The 17394-nt window shown below is 39.2% G+C and overlaps 1 protein-coding gene across 19 annotated transcripts in view; it reads left to right on the top strand.

The window, feature by feature from the left end:
• SNTG1 (syntrophin gamma 1) overlaps positions 1–17394 on the top strand; it is a 526846-nt gene that overhangs the window by 326303 nt on the left and 183149 nt on the right. Inside the window, exon 1 of one of the 19 annotated variants that reach the window (XM_073331231.1) lies at positions 11393–11517. The exons of the other annotated variants lie outside the window; for them this stretch is intronic. Coding sequence (XP_073187332.1) covers positions 11470–11517 — 48 coding nt within the window. The 5' untranslated portion in view covers positions 11393–11469. Of the gene's footprint in view, positions 1–11392; positions 11518–17394 lie in introns of those variants that run through there. 19 annotated transcript variants of the gene reach the window in all.

Genomic DNA, 17394 nt, shown 5'->3' with positions numbered 1-17394 from the left:
TGGAAGTTTGGATGAACTTATTCCAAGCTTGCTCTGTCTGGCTGTCTCTATTAAACTTCATCAGTACTGTTGCTTTCTAGCTTTTCATTTCAGTTTGAAAAGCTTTGTCAATCACTCCAGATTGGCGGGAAGTTCCAAGGAAGGTCATTCTTCTGTCTTTCCTCCTATGGATATCAGCTTTCAAAGAAGCCATCCTTCTATTAAACCAATAGCTCTGTGGAAAAGCAGGACACTAAGGAGAAAAGACAGGCATAGTGTGTATTTGAGAGACATACAATGTCCTCTCTCATATCAAGACTGCCTTATAAAGTCTCCTATATTTTGGCTCCTAATCTATTTGCCAGTCCCCTTTGACCTCCACTTTCAACTATAATGTAAGGAGTTTGGCTCCTCTAAGTCCTTTTAGAATGGGGAAATCTGTATTGTAGAGGGGAGACAAATATGATTATAAAAGAGTATACCTAAATTCAATTTAGATCCAGGGAATTTATAGGCAAAGTTTTACAGTGTTGTTGTAATAAGGACATGTACAGAAGTTTAGTCTCTATCACAAATACAAAGAAGCATAAGTGCTGGAACTAGGGGTGCTAGGGGTTCTGCTGCACCCCCAGGCTTGAAGTGGTTTCCGTCATATACAGGGTTTACAGTTTGGTTCAATGGCTCTCAGCACCCCCACTATACAAATTATTCCAGCACCTCTGCAAAGAAGATCTATACTCATTTAACAGCCTGGTACATTTTAAAACTATTGTGTTGTGGTGTATGGTAGGCTGTTGAAGATTTGCCATTGAAATGCAGACAGCATGGCAACAGACAAATTGAGATGAAGTTTTGATGAAACAGATTAGTGCCGTGTGAAAGATTAAACCATTCTACTAATGCCACTTGTCAGAGTGCACATTCACTTTTGGATTTGTGCTTGGGATTTGGGATGGAAATGATTCACCATCCTTCAGTATATAGCTTCCTCTAAGAAAGGCTTAATCATAACCGCTTTTGTGTGCATAGGCCCTTATTTACTGTATTTTCCAGCTTCGGCCTTCCAATAGTGATCAGATTTTCATCTTGTCACGCGCTTTACTGTAATCATCATTTAAATTAATGTGGTAAATCCCTCAAGGGGATTGAAATGAATTATTGGAATTTCAAGAATGGAAAACAAGGGACTAGTAAAGGTGAGAACATTCACACATCCACACACAAAGAAACATTCAAACCTGTGGTGATGTGCTGCCAGTCATTTCTGTTCTGAGACTGTGATCCAGGTAGAGCTGCAGTTTAAGGAACATCTGATTATGTAAGTAGGATATAAAATGAAAGTTAAGCTGTGTTGGCTCCTGTTAGCTTAACAACACTATCCCAGATTGATCTTTATTTCTCTCTCTCTTAGTAAACCTATATGTTTGGCCTTCACAGTATTTCTTTCCTGGAAAGTGTGTAAATATAACTTGTAAACAAATAACTGACATCTGAGCATTTTTAGTGTGTTAAGAGATTACTTTATATGTCTGTTTTCAAACTTTTTACTACTTTGATAGCATATACAAATGAAAGAACCATGAAATAGTCTTCCATGCAAATAATCATATCCATAGCAATAGATGGTAGATAAACCTAGCTTAAGACCCATAAGATAAAGGAGGCATTTTGTCTTAGATACAGCTTGAAGGCAACATTGCTCCCGCATTCCTCTTTTGCAATGGGGAAGGAGATACTACAGCTCTTTGCGGGGTGCAAAATGTTCCCCACTTGTATCCTACCAGCTCTGCTGGCTGGGGAATAGAGGGAGTGGAGTCACTTGCTCATGAGGAAAAGTAGTAATGGAACCTGAACCACTTTTGTGCCCCCTCGAGCCCAGTCACAGCAACAGGGGAGGCGTGAGTAGGCCTACACTGTACAAGTTTGGTGGAGCTGAGGGCTTGCCGCTCTCTAACTGCCTGTGCAGCAGTGTAAGACCTCGCCACAAGCTAATGGTATGACAATATGGTAATTTTTATTTCTATGTCTTAGTAGCCGTTAAAATATTTTTTTAAAAAATAAACCAATATAATGATTATTCTGTGATGCTTCCAAGTGAAGCCAAACTTGAAAGATTCAAATATGTGTAAATAACAGCAAACAGCATTCTATATGTTTTCATTCATGTCATTTCTCCTTCCCTCTTTTTATTCATGAAAAGTTTCAGGCCTACCAAATCTTTTTGCAGGATGCTGATATGTTTTAAACAAGGGTCTCATCTACATATTTGAGCAGTGAATGAGCCTGTGCAGCACAGGGCGACAGGGGATGGTTCACTTGATGATTACCTGCTCTGTTCATTCCCTCTGAAGCACCTAGTGTTGGCCATGTCAGAAGAGAAGGTACTGGGCTAGATGGACCTGTGGTCTGACCCAGTATGGCCATTCTTATGTTATGTTCTTATATTGTGTTACGTCAATGATAAATTGTCCCTGGAATGTCACTGTGCTTTACTGACAACTGTACTAGGCAAATAAAAAAATGATTTAACATGAACATGTTTATTAAACTGTTTAACCAAGTGAGTGCTGCCTTATGTAGTAGGTATAGATCTATTCATACTTTCTTAATAAACTTAGCTGGTCTCAGAGCCTTGGAGACAGAGGTCCTCTTTTGAGGAACAGACTGGTACAGCATGCAGTAGGGCAAAGTTCATTCTGCCCCACCAATGTGCCATAGCCTGAGCCTGGAGGGATCAACAGTAGAGGGGAGAGGTAAGGCTGTCCGGTGGTTAGACCACCAGCCTATGACTTGGTAGACCTGGGTTCAATTCCCTGCTTTTCCACACACTTCCTGTGTGATCTTGGGCAAGTCACTGAGGTCCAGATTTTGGAAGGAGTTTAAATGTTGTACAACTTGGCCTTGCAATGCCTAACTGACTAAATCTCTGTTAAAAAATGAGATTTGGGCTCCTAAATTAGTTGGGCATTGCAATGCTGAGCTGCACTGCTTAAATACTTTTAAAAATCTGGACCTACGTTTCTGTGTGCCTTCAGCTCCCCATCTGTTAAATGAAGATAATAGCACTTTCTTACCTCACGAGGGTGCTGTGGGGGGTTCAAGTGGGGTGACGATGGATATTGATGCCTAAGATAGGTGTGAGAGGATGGTTCAGTCTTAATGATCTTTGAGGGTAAATATATATCCCATTGTGGAGGTTATGTATGACTTAAGCCAAAGACCTTTGGGTTTTAAGTGCATGGAAACTTTGGCATGTTCTCTGCACTGTGATGAATACATCTTTAGGAATCTCCTCCTGCTCGCATTGGTCCATATCAACATGGGAGGAGACTTATGGGAAGGAAATCTGTATGTAGAACACCTCATAGAGATCCCCCACATCATCTCTTCAGTTTGCCTCCTCACCTGCAGTAGCACCTGGTGCACTGTAGGAATTTTCTAAGATCATGGTGATCTTTCTACCCCTGACCTCCCCATTACTCCTTTTACCATCCACTTCTATATCCCTTTGCTTAGTCTGGACTCTTTCAGGGCTGAAATTAGGGGTCATCAACATTGGCAGCCATCTAGGGTGCTGTGACACTCTCTGAGGTGCCCAGAAACAGCAGCCACTGTGTAACCTCTCTGCCTCAGCAGAAGAAAGCTTTGCTGGAGCTTAAACTGTGTGTCAGCTCCCTCCCATGCCAGTATGTCCAGCTCACCAGCAAACTCCTCAACACTCTGCCAGTGAGTGTTCAGTGAACCCCAGTTCCATAGTTCCCTGTAGTGGTCCAGTCCCTCTCACTGGACACTCACAGAAATTATTAAGTCCACTGTCCAAAGAGACAGTACAAATGCACGAGCCTATTAACCCAACTGAGGATACACTATTTACCTTGATACACAGCACTGGGACAGTTTACAGTAAAACTAAGCATGAGTTTGGTAATAAAGAATAGAGATTTAAGTGATATTGAGCAGAGATAATAGAAACAGAAATGGTGATGAATAAAAACTAAATAAAACATGCTTTCTAGTGTCTAAAATTTAACAGATTACAATTCTTGTATCAGGTAATTTCTCAGCTATAGTCAGTTCTCCACGTCCACATAGTTGAGAGATCCACCCTTTCAGATTCCAAGAGTGCGGGTCCCATTTGTGCCTTACATGATGGATAACTCTGGGGTTCTCCTCCCACCTTATTATAGTCCAGTAAATCTTTGAAATGTATATGTTTGAAGTTTATCCTCAGAATTTTTTTTTTCTTCCCTGGTGCCTATGCTCCAGGAAGTAGATGCCATCCTCTCTTCCTCACTCTCCTCTCAATTATCTTTTCCTGTGGACTGAGAGCTTGTCTACACTTAAAACACTATAGACATGCAGCTGCAGCTCTGCCATTGTGGCGCTTCAGTGTAGACACCACCTACACCAACAGGAGGGATTCACCCATTTGTGTAATTAATCCACCTCCCCAAGAGGTGGTAACTAGGTTGACAGAAGAATTCTTCTATCGACGTATCACTGTCTACATGGGGACTTAAGTCAGCTTAACTAAGGGGATTTTTCCACACCCCTGACTGCCGTAGTTAAACTGACCTAATTTTCTAGTGTAGACCAGACCTCAAATGCAAATGAACTTCCATTGTCTCTGGCATCACTTTACTCAATTTACAATGGAGACACAGGCAAACAGGCAGAACAAATTTCCTTTGTCTATGACAAACTTGTTCATCAAATGCCTCCATCATGCATTTTAAGAACATATTATCAGTATTCGTACATAACTCTTCGTACACATCACACAATGATATTGATAACGAATAGGTCACAGTTTTTATACAATATCTGACCAGACACTGTTTGGCTAAATATTCTGATAATAGCATGTTGGGTGTGCCCGTTGCCAGCTTGCATAAAGGGGCAGTTAGGATCACAAAGGTGCCTAACTTTTAGGGGTAGCTCCTGGCTGGATGTCTCTTTCCTCCAACACACTACCAGCTGGAACACTGCTGGTGCATATGCTTGTCCTTTTAAGGGCCCCATACTGTACCACTGGGGCAGCAGCGGCCATGATTGGGAGCCACAAATGGAGTTCTGGATACTCCATCCAAGATAGCTGCAGACAGTTTTCCTTTGAGAGTACTGCAAATGTAGCACTGGCAGCCAGAGGTGTAAACAGCCATCCCAGCATGACTCTAGCCTGGCCCACTCACCCAATCCCCACTAGTCAAGACAGATTTGGGAAGAGGGGGTTCTGTCCTGCACTCCTCCCCTGGAACCATCAGGTAGTAGTGACATACGGTCCTGAAGTGGTTAGTGCCAGCTATGCCCCATACCTTGCAGAGAGTCCGCTGCTGGATCTGCTTTACAGGAGGTAGGTTGGGATTGCAGTGGCATGGGGCTAACTGAGCCCGTTTCATGTGGAAAGAGGAGTCCAGATGGGACAATATGGGTCATTGAAGTCCACAGCAAGACTCCTCTTGACTTCGGCAACAACAAGATTGGACCGTTAATCCTTGGCCTCTGTGTTGACACTATAAATAAAAGGAAAAGGAGGACTTGTGGCACCTTAGAGACTAACAAATTTATTTGAGCATAAGCTTTCATGAGCTACAGCTCACTTCATCAAAAGCTTGTGCCACAAGTACTCCTTTTCTTTTTGCGATTACACACTAACACAGCTGCTACTCTGAAACTATAAATAAAGGGTATTAATGATCGCCAACAGTGATGGTGGTTTCTGTGATGTGGCTACGCTGGAAATGGATTAAGACAATCCATTTGTTTCCATAAACAGCCATTATTCTGCTTTCTAACAAACCCATTTCTTTCCTTTGATACTTTTGACATACTTTCTATATTTGTATTAGAATACTGCCAATGAGCCCCAGTCACAGATCAGCACCCCATTGTGCTAGGTGCTGTACAAACATAGAACCAAAAGGTGGTTCCTGCTCCAATGAGCTTACTTTATATTAGATTGTGTGTGCTTTGCTTTGACTTTCTAAGAGTCAAATCCTGTTTGAGGCTGAGCATTTCGCAATTCTCATAGCAGTTAATAGGAGTTTCCAAGTGTTTATCTCCTCTAGGGATTTGGTCATAATTTAGGAGGGTTTTTTTCCCTAGGAGAGACAAATGGCTTATTGTTCCTCCTCACATACTATATTCACTATTGGAAATTACAGCTGGAACTGGCTTGTATTGAAATACAACAAATATCCTTCAGTCTCATTTAGAGGTAAGCAAGTGAGCAGAATTTTGTTTCAGGTACTATTTTTCATTTTCCCTCTTGTCCAAATTCCATCTTGAATTTTTGTTATGCCAGAATCTAAAATATATAAGAACTATAAGTTATTAATAAATTCTAGAGTCTTGTCTACACTGCGAGCTACTGCACAGCAAGCCAGGGTTTGAATCTACAGCACACTAATTTGCCGTGCACCAGCTCGCCATGTGGACACTGCTACAACATAGTGAACATCCTGAGCTGCTTGTAACAGTGATCATATAGGACGTTAGTGGACAGCATGTTGTGCACGGTAGATTCACAACCTGGCTTGCTGCACACTAAATCCCTGTATTGACAAGCCCTAAAATAAGTTACACAACTGTCTGTGATTTTTTTTTATTTGCAGATATCAATCTGAATCCCCAAATGACCTCTCGTTCTGTGAGTCCATGTAGTACAGTACCATAAGATTGGCATTTATGCAGAAGTTCGGGGGGGGGGGGGGGATAGCTTCATGCCCTTAATTGACCCCAGACAAAAACTTTTTATGTGAACATTAAAATGATCATCATTCAGTCCAGATTTGATTGGAACAGTATACATAAAAGAGAATGTGCAAATGCTGAATGCACCAGATGTGCTTAAGGATAAGTGACAGCGACATAAAACTATTTTGTTTAGGATGTTGCTTTTTGTATTTTCTGAAGCTTGTTGTGAGATGAAATCTCTGCCTAATATGCCAAAAAGGCAGAAAAATAATAATAAAATGTACCATAATAGAATTAGAATTTTCTCCTTTTTCTTTTTTTTTTGGTATTATTGTTATGTGTTGGGAAGGAAAAGTTCAATTCCTACCCAGAATAAAGAGAGTTCTGTGTAACTTCTAGAGGGGAAGGTGGTGATATGTTGCAATTAGGACTGCAGTTTGATGTGCTATTTTAGTGCCTAGGCACTACAGGAACAATTGCTGGAAACATTTTAATGATACATGGATAATTCAAAAATATGACCATGCATGTAAAAAGAGATGGTCAACATCCACTTTCCCAAAAAACAAAACAAAGAAAAAGAAACATGAATGCAAATTTGTACACATGGATACTTTGCATGCACAATTACATATTTGCATATTGATCTGCAGTCATGTGAATAGGGTGTGTATGTTTACTTATTTTTACACTTGGCCCTCATCCTCTTTTATTATCTCTGTTAAAAATGCAGTTAGAAAATCCTTCTAAACCAATTTGACCAGTAGGCAAAAACAAATCTTCTTAGACATTCCTATTCCTATTCCTTCTTAGACATTCCTGTTCCTTAGACATTTCTGTTCCCCCCTCACCACTGCCAGTCCTATAGCATGTGTAATAGCATTTGCTATTATCCTTTCTCTGTTGTTCAATGCTGGAGTGCAGTCAGTGCCATTACATCACTAGCACAAATGGGACATACAGGATCCATGACATGCATCTTGAACCTGGTTTGTAATGCATGTGACGACTAAAACATTGCTATGTTAATCTTTTAAAATTGTCACTCTGTATATATCACTGCTCCCCAAGACATCTAGATGTCTTGACTCAAAGGAGACCATAATGTAGGCGGTTAGGGCAAGGACCTAGTATTCAAGCCTCTGGAGTCCTAATCCTGACTGCCACTTGACTCTCTCACTGTGTTACTTTGGACTAGTCACTCAACCCCTCTTTGTCTTCCACATGAAAAAGGGAGTAATATTTCCTTACCTGATGGAGGTGTTATGATCAATAATTAAAGTCTGTAAAGATCTTAGAGCCTGGATAAAAGTGTAAACTATTATTATTCAAAGGAGAGATTTGGAAGGTGGTAGGACAATTCAGTATGCTTGTACATCTAATGCAAATCTAGACAAGACCGTGTTCAGACACACTAGCTTCCGCTGCCATTGTGCCAAGTACTGTATCAATTAAAACGAGAGTTCCACATGTCAATATAGGTGTTTTGACTTCATAGCCTGTAGTGGTTCCAAGGTTGCAAGGCAATTGTTGTCTATTGTTAGAATCATTCTTATTTTGTGTGTTGTTGGTTACAAAGTAGCAAATACAGGTTTTGAAATGAAGCCCATAGGTTGAAAGTTCTTATCTGATTTTGTTTTGTTTGGTTTTTTAAAAACAATGAGTTAGTCTGTGCTGTTTAAATAAACAAAATGTAATTCTTCCTCTGTCTCGGTAACCGCTTTCCACAACCATTATTTGGAGAACAATTGTCATGTAGTGGTTAAGGCACAGGACTGGGAGTCCAGAGATCTGGATTCCATTCCCAGATTTGACTTGTTGAGTGATTTGTCTTAGCCATATCCTATTTCCTTTCTGTCTTCATTTTGTTGTCTGCAAAGTGGAGATAATACTGACCTTATGGGACTGTTGTGAAGCTTCATTAGTATTGTTTGTAAAGTGTTTCGAGATCATCTAATGGAAAAGGTCTCTGTGAATCACCTATGATTCATGTGTTATATGACCATGGTGATGACAACACTTTTTAAGTACACCATCTTTCACTATTATGGTGTTGATCTCTATGCTATATTGCATAGGTTGTATCATATAATGATATATTTCCCTTTTCCCAATTTGATAAAATTAGACATGAATTCTAAGACCTCTTGTATGTTGGTATTCTGTACTCAGAACATTAATAAGCCCCAAATTTATAATTGAAAATAAAAGTACTTCTAAGTTATACTCCAAAAGATATGTATTCACAAGTAGCTAAATAACTCCTCCCCACCCCCCAGCTCTTCTTTTCTATGCTGCCACCACCTCAACTTATTGGCATGACCAATATATTTACAATGTATTTAGTACATGGTATTTGAAATTAATCATAATCTGCTAAATGTTTCATAATTATCTGAAATGAGTGTATGTAGACTGGCAAGGATACAAACTGTTGTAAATAATTTGCCATATTATTCTATGTTGTATACATTGTTTTTAGACAATCATTCATACTGGGATGATTGATTCTGCAGCTGTAATCTTGCATGTGTGTCTTTGACTCTTTTTTTTTTATAAAAATCCAAATCTACCTATGGTGTGTAAATTGTCATTTTAACTAATCTTGTGCCAATCTCAGGTAAAGTCTGATATTCATTCATTGCTTTCATTGATTCTGTAGAGTTAAAATACATTAATCAGCATTACATGTTTTCATAATTTATATTTATTTTATTCCCCCCCTCCTCAAAATATTTGTAGTTAAACAAGAGTTGTGTTACTGAGAATCCATCTGTTTCACTACTTGGCAGTCCATTTAACAACCTCTAATATAAGAAACTTCTTCATCGTGAATTGGATTGAGTGAAACAGAAGCAATGAGACATACACTAGAAATAGCCTTCCAAGGGAAGCAGTGGAGGCAAAAGACCTATCTGGCTTTAAGATTAAATTCGATAAGTTTATGGAGGAGGAGGAGATAGTATGATGGGATAACGTGATTTTTGTAATTAATTGATCTTTAAATATTCATGGTAAATAGGCCCAATGGCCTGTGATGGGATGTTAGATGGGGTGGGATCTGAGTTACTACAGAAAATTCTTTTCTGGGTATCTGGCTGGTGAATCTTGCCCATATGCTCAGGGTTCAGCTGATCACCATATTTGGGGTCGGAAAGGAATTTTCCTCCAGGGCAGATTGGAAGAGGCCCTGGAGGTTTTTCCCCTTCCTCTGTAGCATGGGGCCTGGGTCACTTGCTGGAGGATTCTCTGCTCCTAGAAGTCTTTAAACCACGATTTGAGGACTTCAGTAGCTCAGACATAGGTGAGAGGTTTTTCGCAGGAGTGGGTGGGTGCGATTCTGTGGCCTGCATTGTGCAGGAGGTCAGACTAGATGATCATAATGGTCCCTTCTGACCTTAATATCTATGAATCTACTAATAAAATTGTTTCTTCATTGATTAGCTCGGAAAATATCTTCAAGGATTAAAATGATTGTTTGCATTTAGTGCTCAGAAAAGTGAGGATCAGAGAGTAGGAGCTAAAGTGAAGCCTGATGTGAGCAGGTAGCATACTGTATTATTCAAGAAGTTTTGTCATTGCTCTCCGGCCCCATTTTGATATACAACTTCATTACTCTGGAGTCTGGTGGCACCTTAAAGACTAACAGATTTATTTAGGCATAAGCTTTCAGGTAAAAACCCCACTTCTTGAGATCTGAAGTGGGTTTTTTACCCATGAAAGCTTATGCCCAAATAAATCTGTTGGTCTTTAAGGTGCCACCAGACTCCTCATTGTTTTTGTGGATACAGACTAACACAGCTACCCCTCTGATACTCCATTACTTTATTACTGTTCAACTTTATTACTGAGCTTCTTTTGAGCAGACTGATCACTGATTGGTTTGTTGGTTTTGTAGTGTAGCCTGCCTTATCTACACTACAAGTGTAGACCACTTTGCTTGTGACCTGGTTTACATTGATATACTATTTTCTCTACAGTTTCCTTTTGTTCCCGCAAGAAATCAACACGAGTAGTTTTTCCAAAACATTTTTGCAAGACATCACTTTGTAAATACAGAGCTGTATTTGATTTGACTTTGGGCTAGAGACTCCATGTTTATTTGCTTTGAAAAGTGCTATGCATAACTGTAGTGCCATACAAGTAAAAATAAGAATATGCATAAAGAGCACCAAACCTCAGTTAACCTAAAACTGCAAATGTGTGGCTTATATTTGAGAATACACAGCCACCTCTGTGTTGTTAACTTGAAATAAATACACCATAATAATCCATTGGAACTGGACACATGGACACAAACAAGCATTATCAGCATTTGGCACCACGTCCAGTGAACAGAAAGAAGAACAAATCAAGGTATAAAAGCATTTTGCAGATTGAAATGAAAACAAGTGTGGGAAGGGGAAAAATCTTTTAATGATCCCTTAGAAACCATGTCTACGTGAAGCAATTTACATGTACGCTGGTCACCAGCAAAAAGTTAACATTTACAAATACTCACCACACAGCAGTATCTGAGATACAATGACTGTTGTTCCTCTAACTTGAAACTGTGTGGCATACTATACTTCTGATGGTGATTGTTAGTAAATGGGCAATTGTTCTGGCCACAATTAATTCAGAAGGGCACAGGGAGGGAGTACTTACACCTGAAAGTTCTTTAGGTCTTTTTTTTTCTCTACAATGGGTCTTTGTCTTTTGACAGTTTTGTTCGGTGGAGGAGGAAGAGGAAAGGAGAATGGACCCTATGTATTTTTCAATAGTATCCAGTGTTGGACTGTTCCAGACAGATACATGGAGGTTTCCAGAAGGCCCACCCCATACTTCTCAACCACTAGTATGGTATAGTATGGTACTGGTGTATTGGTATCAGTATGTCAGCACTGGTCTCTTAGTACCTATTTTCCAGATGTGTACCCTTCTTCCACTCTAACCCTGATAGCACTGGTGTTTCTTTATACAAGTTTAAAAGCTAGCACTTGCTGTTCTACATGAGGTGTTTGTTTTTCAAGGAAGGGACCAGTGGAACTGGATGCAGTAGTAAAAGATTCATGGATAGTAGGTGAAATGCTGGTAGAAACAGGATGGTCCTCTCATTTACTGTTTACTAATGATGCCCATTTTGTAAAACTTCTGGTACAGAGTCCTGCAGCAGTTGCTGTGACCATTGCCTATTCATATTGTTACTGTTTTTCTCTGATAAATATTTGAGACTAATAGCCTATGGAAATAGGCTAGAGAGAGAAGATTTTAATGAGAAAACACTACCCCCAAAACAACAAAACATGTTGTTTAGTAAACTACAGTCCTATATTACTTTATATGCCCCGGCTGAGTCAACAAAGACATTGATACATAAGACAACAACAGTCGTCATCAGATAGACACCAGAAAGCAAATACCTAAATGATAAATTTCCATAAATAACAGCATACTGGTGTGTGTTGGAAAACAATATGCACACTTTTGGAATCATTGCAAAATGTTGTTCTGAATTTAAACACCTTTTACATAATTAATCTCAATATAGTGCATTCGTATACTGCAAGCTTCTACAGACACTTTGAGTAAAAAATACGCTTACCACATCTCTCTTACCTACTCAAGTTCTTGTACAAATATTTACATAAATAAATATCTAATATCAAATTTGCTGTGTTCATTAAATTACTTCTGCATTATCACTATCTGAGAGAGAGAGTTATAGAATAAAGCATGTGTACAGAACCTTTCTTCCTGAAGCATCCAAAAATTTTACAAAGTCATAGAATATCAGGGTTGGAAGGGACCTCAGGAGGTCATCTAGTCCAACCCCCTGCTCAAAGCAGGACCAATCCCCAAGTTTTGCCCCAGATCCCTAAATGGCCCCCTCTAGGATTGAATTCACAATCCTGGGTTTAGCAGGCCAGCACTCAAACCACTGAGCTATCCCTCCCCTATGGAGGCATCACTCCATCTGTCATTGAATGCAGGCATCTCTGAGGTAAAATGGATCAACGATTTACCATTCCAAGAAACATCATAAAAGATTTAGGACAGGGAGGTCATACCTTTCCCAAATGAAATGGGTGGGGGGCAAGATGAAGAGGGCTTTAAAATTTGTCCAGGATGTGGTAAAATCCTACTTTTACAAATGCTAAGGACATTAATGACACAGCAGTCAAATCTTGGGTTTGCATCTCATCCAAAATATGGTGCCTTCAATAATATAGTTCATCTTGGAGTCATGAATTAGTTCAATAATGACTCAAAAGGAAAAGTCAGTTTCTTGAATTGCCAGCAGCAATTGCCTAATATCTAGGTGTCCTTTGGAGCTCTCATATCAAGTAGCATCTCAACCTGACCTTGCTTAGCTTGTCAGATCTCACAAGGTATGTCAATACAAGGTGATCTGGGATCTCAGATTCAGCAAAGCAGTTAAGTACGTGCTTAAAGTTATGCATGTGAAGTACTTTGCTGAATTGGGGTCTTTTAGTGCTTTGGACATTTTGTTCTTTTTACATATTTGCAATCTACTTCAACTAGATGCAGTGCAATTATTCATCTGTGCCTGAAATGCTGCCATCATACAGAGTGGCAGTAAAGGGTATTTACATGGCTTTCAGGTGACAATATAGTTCTTTTGTCATTTGACCACATCTAACTGCAGAACTAAAAATGCTTTTCTCAACAGAGATTAGAGCTTGGGCATCTTAAATAAGTGGAGGTAGTTCCAAGTATTGATCTAAAGCAGGGTTTCCCAAACTTGGTTCACAACTTTTTCAGGGTAAGCCCCTGGTGGGCCGTGAAATGCTTTGTTTACCTGAGCGTCTGCAGGCAAGGCTGCTCGCAGCTCCCAGTGGCCACGGTTCACCATTCTCGGCCAACGGGAACTGTGGGAAGTGGTGGTGCTCAGGTTAAAAAAGCGTCTTGTGGCCTGCCAGGGGTTTACCCTTAACAAGTCGCAAACCAAGTTTGGGAACCCCTGATCTAAAGTATTGCTTCAAACACAAGATTGTCAAAAGATTGTGCTTTATGTAAGGTGAAGTTCCAATAACATTTAGAGCTGAGCAATAGTAAAAGACTTGTCTGTACATTTTGATTCAAATTTGAAAATGGATTTTGATTTCAACCTCTTTAATAATCTTATATTCACTTTCCATAAATATGTATGTCTGGGTTTCTCAAACTGGGGGTCGGGACCCCTCAGGCGGTCGCAAGGTTATTACATGAGGGGTCACAAGTTGTCAGCCTCCACCCTAAACCCTGCTTTGACTCCAGCATTTATAATGGTGTTAAATATATTTTAAAATGTTTTTCATTTATAAGGGGGGTCGCACTCAGAGGCTTCATATGTGAAAGGGGTCACCAGTACAATAGTTTGAGAACTACTGATGTATGTGCTCATACTTAATTAGTGCAAACTCTTATGAAAAGTAAATGTTGAGCTCATATTTCCCAAAAGCAATTTTCACATTGGAGGCTTTACATTTTAATGTTCAATATGCTCTGTATGTGACCCCAGTCCTACAATGGGAGTTTAGCATGGGCAAGCCCTTATGTCTTCATGGATCTTTTTTAGTATCAGGGTGTTGGCTTAGTTCCACAAATCATTCAGACAAAATTTCAGGAAAGTCCTCAAGCATGTTCTGAAGTTCCTTCCTATTCAAACAGCACTTAGGAGCATGTTAGTTTCCTAATTCAGAGCTTCAAATAGGAACAGAAATAATGTCATGTGGTTCATGTAACAAACCAATACGTGCACATTTTGAATATTCCTTATGACTTCCTCAGAAACCATGTGCAGAACAAAAATTATTCACTTAATAGATTTGCTGAATAATTTCAAATAGAACTCCAGTCCCAAAAGGTGCTGTGCATTAGCCCTGATCAGGCAAAACACATAATTGTACACATAATCTGAAGCATGTGAGTAGTCCTGTTGATTTTATGGGACTACTCACAGTTTTAAATTAAATGGGTGCTTAAGTACTTTGCTGAGTTAGCGTTAGAGAGCTCAGACCTTGCAAGGTCAAGCCCATAGTGAATAAACTAGAATTTAGTCATCTCTAATTTAGTTATTATTATTATTTATTATTTATTGTTTGTTGCAAATTATTAATCAAATGCAATGTTTGATTTGAATTATTTCCTCATTATAGCTGTCCCACATGTTATCTGGAGCACTTGCCCTTTTAGAAATTTTAGTCCTACTTCAATGACTGCTAGTTATCCTTAGTCACTATTAGAAAATGGTTTATTTTTCCCCATGGAAAATTTTGACTTTTTGTTGAAAACTTTAAAACTTTTAGCCAAAAACTGAAAAATGATTGGTATTCAGTATAAAATTATATTTTTTCAGTTTGTCATTTAATTGAAAACACACATTTCTGTTAGAAGAGGGTTCTGATGGTAAAATTTTCAATCAGCTCTAGTCACTACCCATTTCTATCATGCCATTAATTGGTGCTACAGAAATCCTACAGCCATATATGGTACGACTACTATGGAGATTCTGTGGAGAGGTAGCTGGAATATATACATGATGAGCAGCAGTACCACAACTTAACTAGCCTACTTATGGGTTTAGTCTTTTCTTTCCTCTGAGTCTTGTATGGTACCCTTTCTCTGGCATAACCACTTATGTCTCTATGATCATTTCCCCATATTTCCTGACTGATAGTTGAAAAAAACAAAAGTTAAGAACTACAATGGCTTTTGAAGAGACATGCCATCACATTTCCCCCAATCCAAGCACTTTTCAGACTCTCTGCTCCTCATAAAAGATTCTAACAATGTAATTAATATTGTCTCTTTTAAATTTCTCAGTCACTGCCAACTTTTCATCACTGGTCATATGACCAAGTAAGTTCAGGGTATGGCTAAGACCTAACTCATTATTTAGCTTTCACTCATTTTCTTCACCTAATACTTTAATAGCTTGCTGAGTGAGATAACTGAACCTAATGATACTTTCAATACTGACTATTTTAGTGGCAGCTAGAGGGTTTCAAGATCAGCATACTGTATTATTTTGCTTTTGGTTACACCTTTGTAGTCAAGAACATATTTAACCATGCAATAGGAAAGTTCCTTTTGGTATGTATGAACATATATCCTAAATTCATTGGATTTTGGATCTTTTGCTGGATTCAGGAAAGTGTCTCAAGTTTTCTGTTAGTGGCCTATAAATGAGTGCAAGTCTTGCTGACATTCCCAACAGGGTTGTCACCTGCATTCACTGTCAAGAAAATGTGTATGATTGAACTAAGATAGGTTCTCAAACTGTGATCTGTTGACCATTGGCAATCTGCTGAGCAGTTGCCAGTGGTCTGTGAAGAGCTGGCAAGTCATGTGGTGCTAGCTTCTTCTAATTGTTTCAGGGGCTAAACTGCATTAAAAGGTAGATAAAATACATGAATATCTTTCCTAATATTACTATTCTACATAAGCAGTTGTAGTTGCCATAGGGATGTTATGCAGTTGTGTGTGTGAGAGTAGCTGTCACAGGCAATCTGTGTATGAAAATATGGTCCAGATTTTGAAAATGTAGAGAACTCTTAAATTCAAATAGTAGATTAAGTGGCGGATATTTTGAGGTGAGAATCCTTAAGTATGTTTTGTTATATAGCTATCATTGTCTGCGTGAACAAGACATGTGCAAGGCCTAGGAAAGTGACCTAAACTTTCTCCAGATATTTCAGCTTCTTTGTATGTTCTCAGCAATGTCTGTTTGAGAAAAATGTACAACTTTCAGCACTTTCTCATTAGCAATGTATGCTGTTGCTGATGCCTCTGATGGGTGGACAGAGTCATAGACTTGCTTATGAATGGTCTCAGAAATTATGCTTAAAATAAGAAATCTCTCTTTGCAGGCTAGTGGAAGATAGCCAGTTGTGTACCTACATTATCATAATGCTGGTAAAATTCATGAATTTTCACTTTACTTATAACAAAGCTTTCCTGACTTTGTAGTACAACTCTCTATATAAACAATACTTTCTGTTTTAGTTTAGTTCAGTTTAAAGGTTTTAGTATCTATCACCATAATATCTGGTGGGATACATTAGGAAATATCTAGCTGCCTTTTCTAGATCTGTGTAAACTAAATTATATTCACCTATTCCATCTTGTTAAGCACTTTTCTCGTGCTGTGCAAAAAGTTGATGGTTGTACTGGAGATTGTGCAGAACTTGTAAGAAGACCACTGGAACTCAGAGAGGAATATCTCCTCTAGTTTTTTCAATTTCATTAAATGTTTTTTTTTCTCTACTGCCATTCAGTGATAAGTATAGCACACATTTTCCAAAGAAGCTTTGAACATAAGAACGGCCATAGTGGGTCAGACCAATGGTCCATCTAACCCAGTATCCTGTCTTCCGTCCCTGGCCAATACCAGGTGCTTCAAAGATAATGAACTGAAGAGGGCAATTATCAAGTGATCCATTCCCTGTTTTCCAGTCCCAGCATCTGGCAGTCAGAGGCTTAGGGACACCCAGAGCAAGGGGTTTCATACCTGACCATCTTGGCTAATAGTGATTGATGGTCCTATCCTCCATGAATTTATCTAATTCTTTTTTAATCCAGTCATAGTTTTGGCCCTTCAGAGCATCCTCTGGTAATGAGTTCCACAGGTTGACTATGTGTTGTGTTAAGAAGTCCTTCCTTTTTTTGTTTTAAACCTGTTGCCTATTGGTGACCCCTGGCTCATGTGTTATGTGACGGGGAAAAGAACAGTTC

The sequence above is a fragment of the Lepidochelys kempii genome, chromosome 2 (genome assembly GCF_965140265.1).
Source record: "Lepidochelys kempii isolate rLepKem1 chromosome 2, rLepKem1.hap2, whole genome shotgun sequence".
NCBI lineage: Eukaryota > Metazoa > Chordata > Testudines > Cheloniidae > Lepidochelys > Lepidochelys kempii.
The sequence above is the reverse complement of the archived record's forward strand: the minus strand, read 5'-3'. Positions and strand labels throughout refer to the sequence as shown.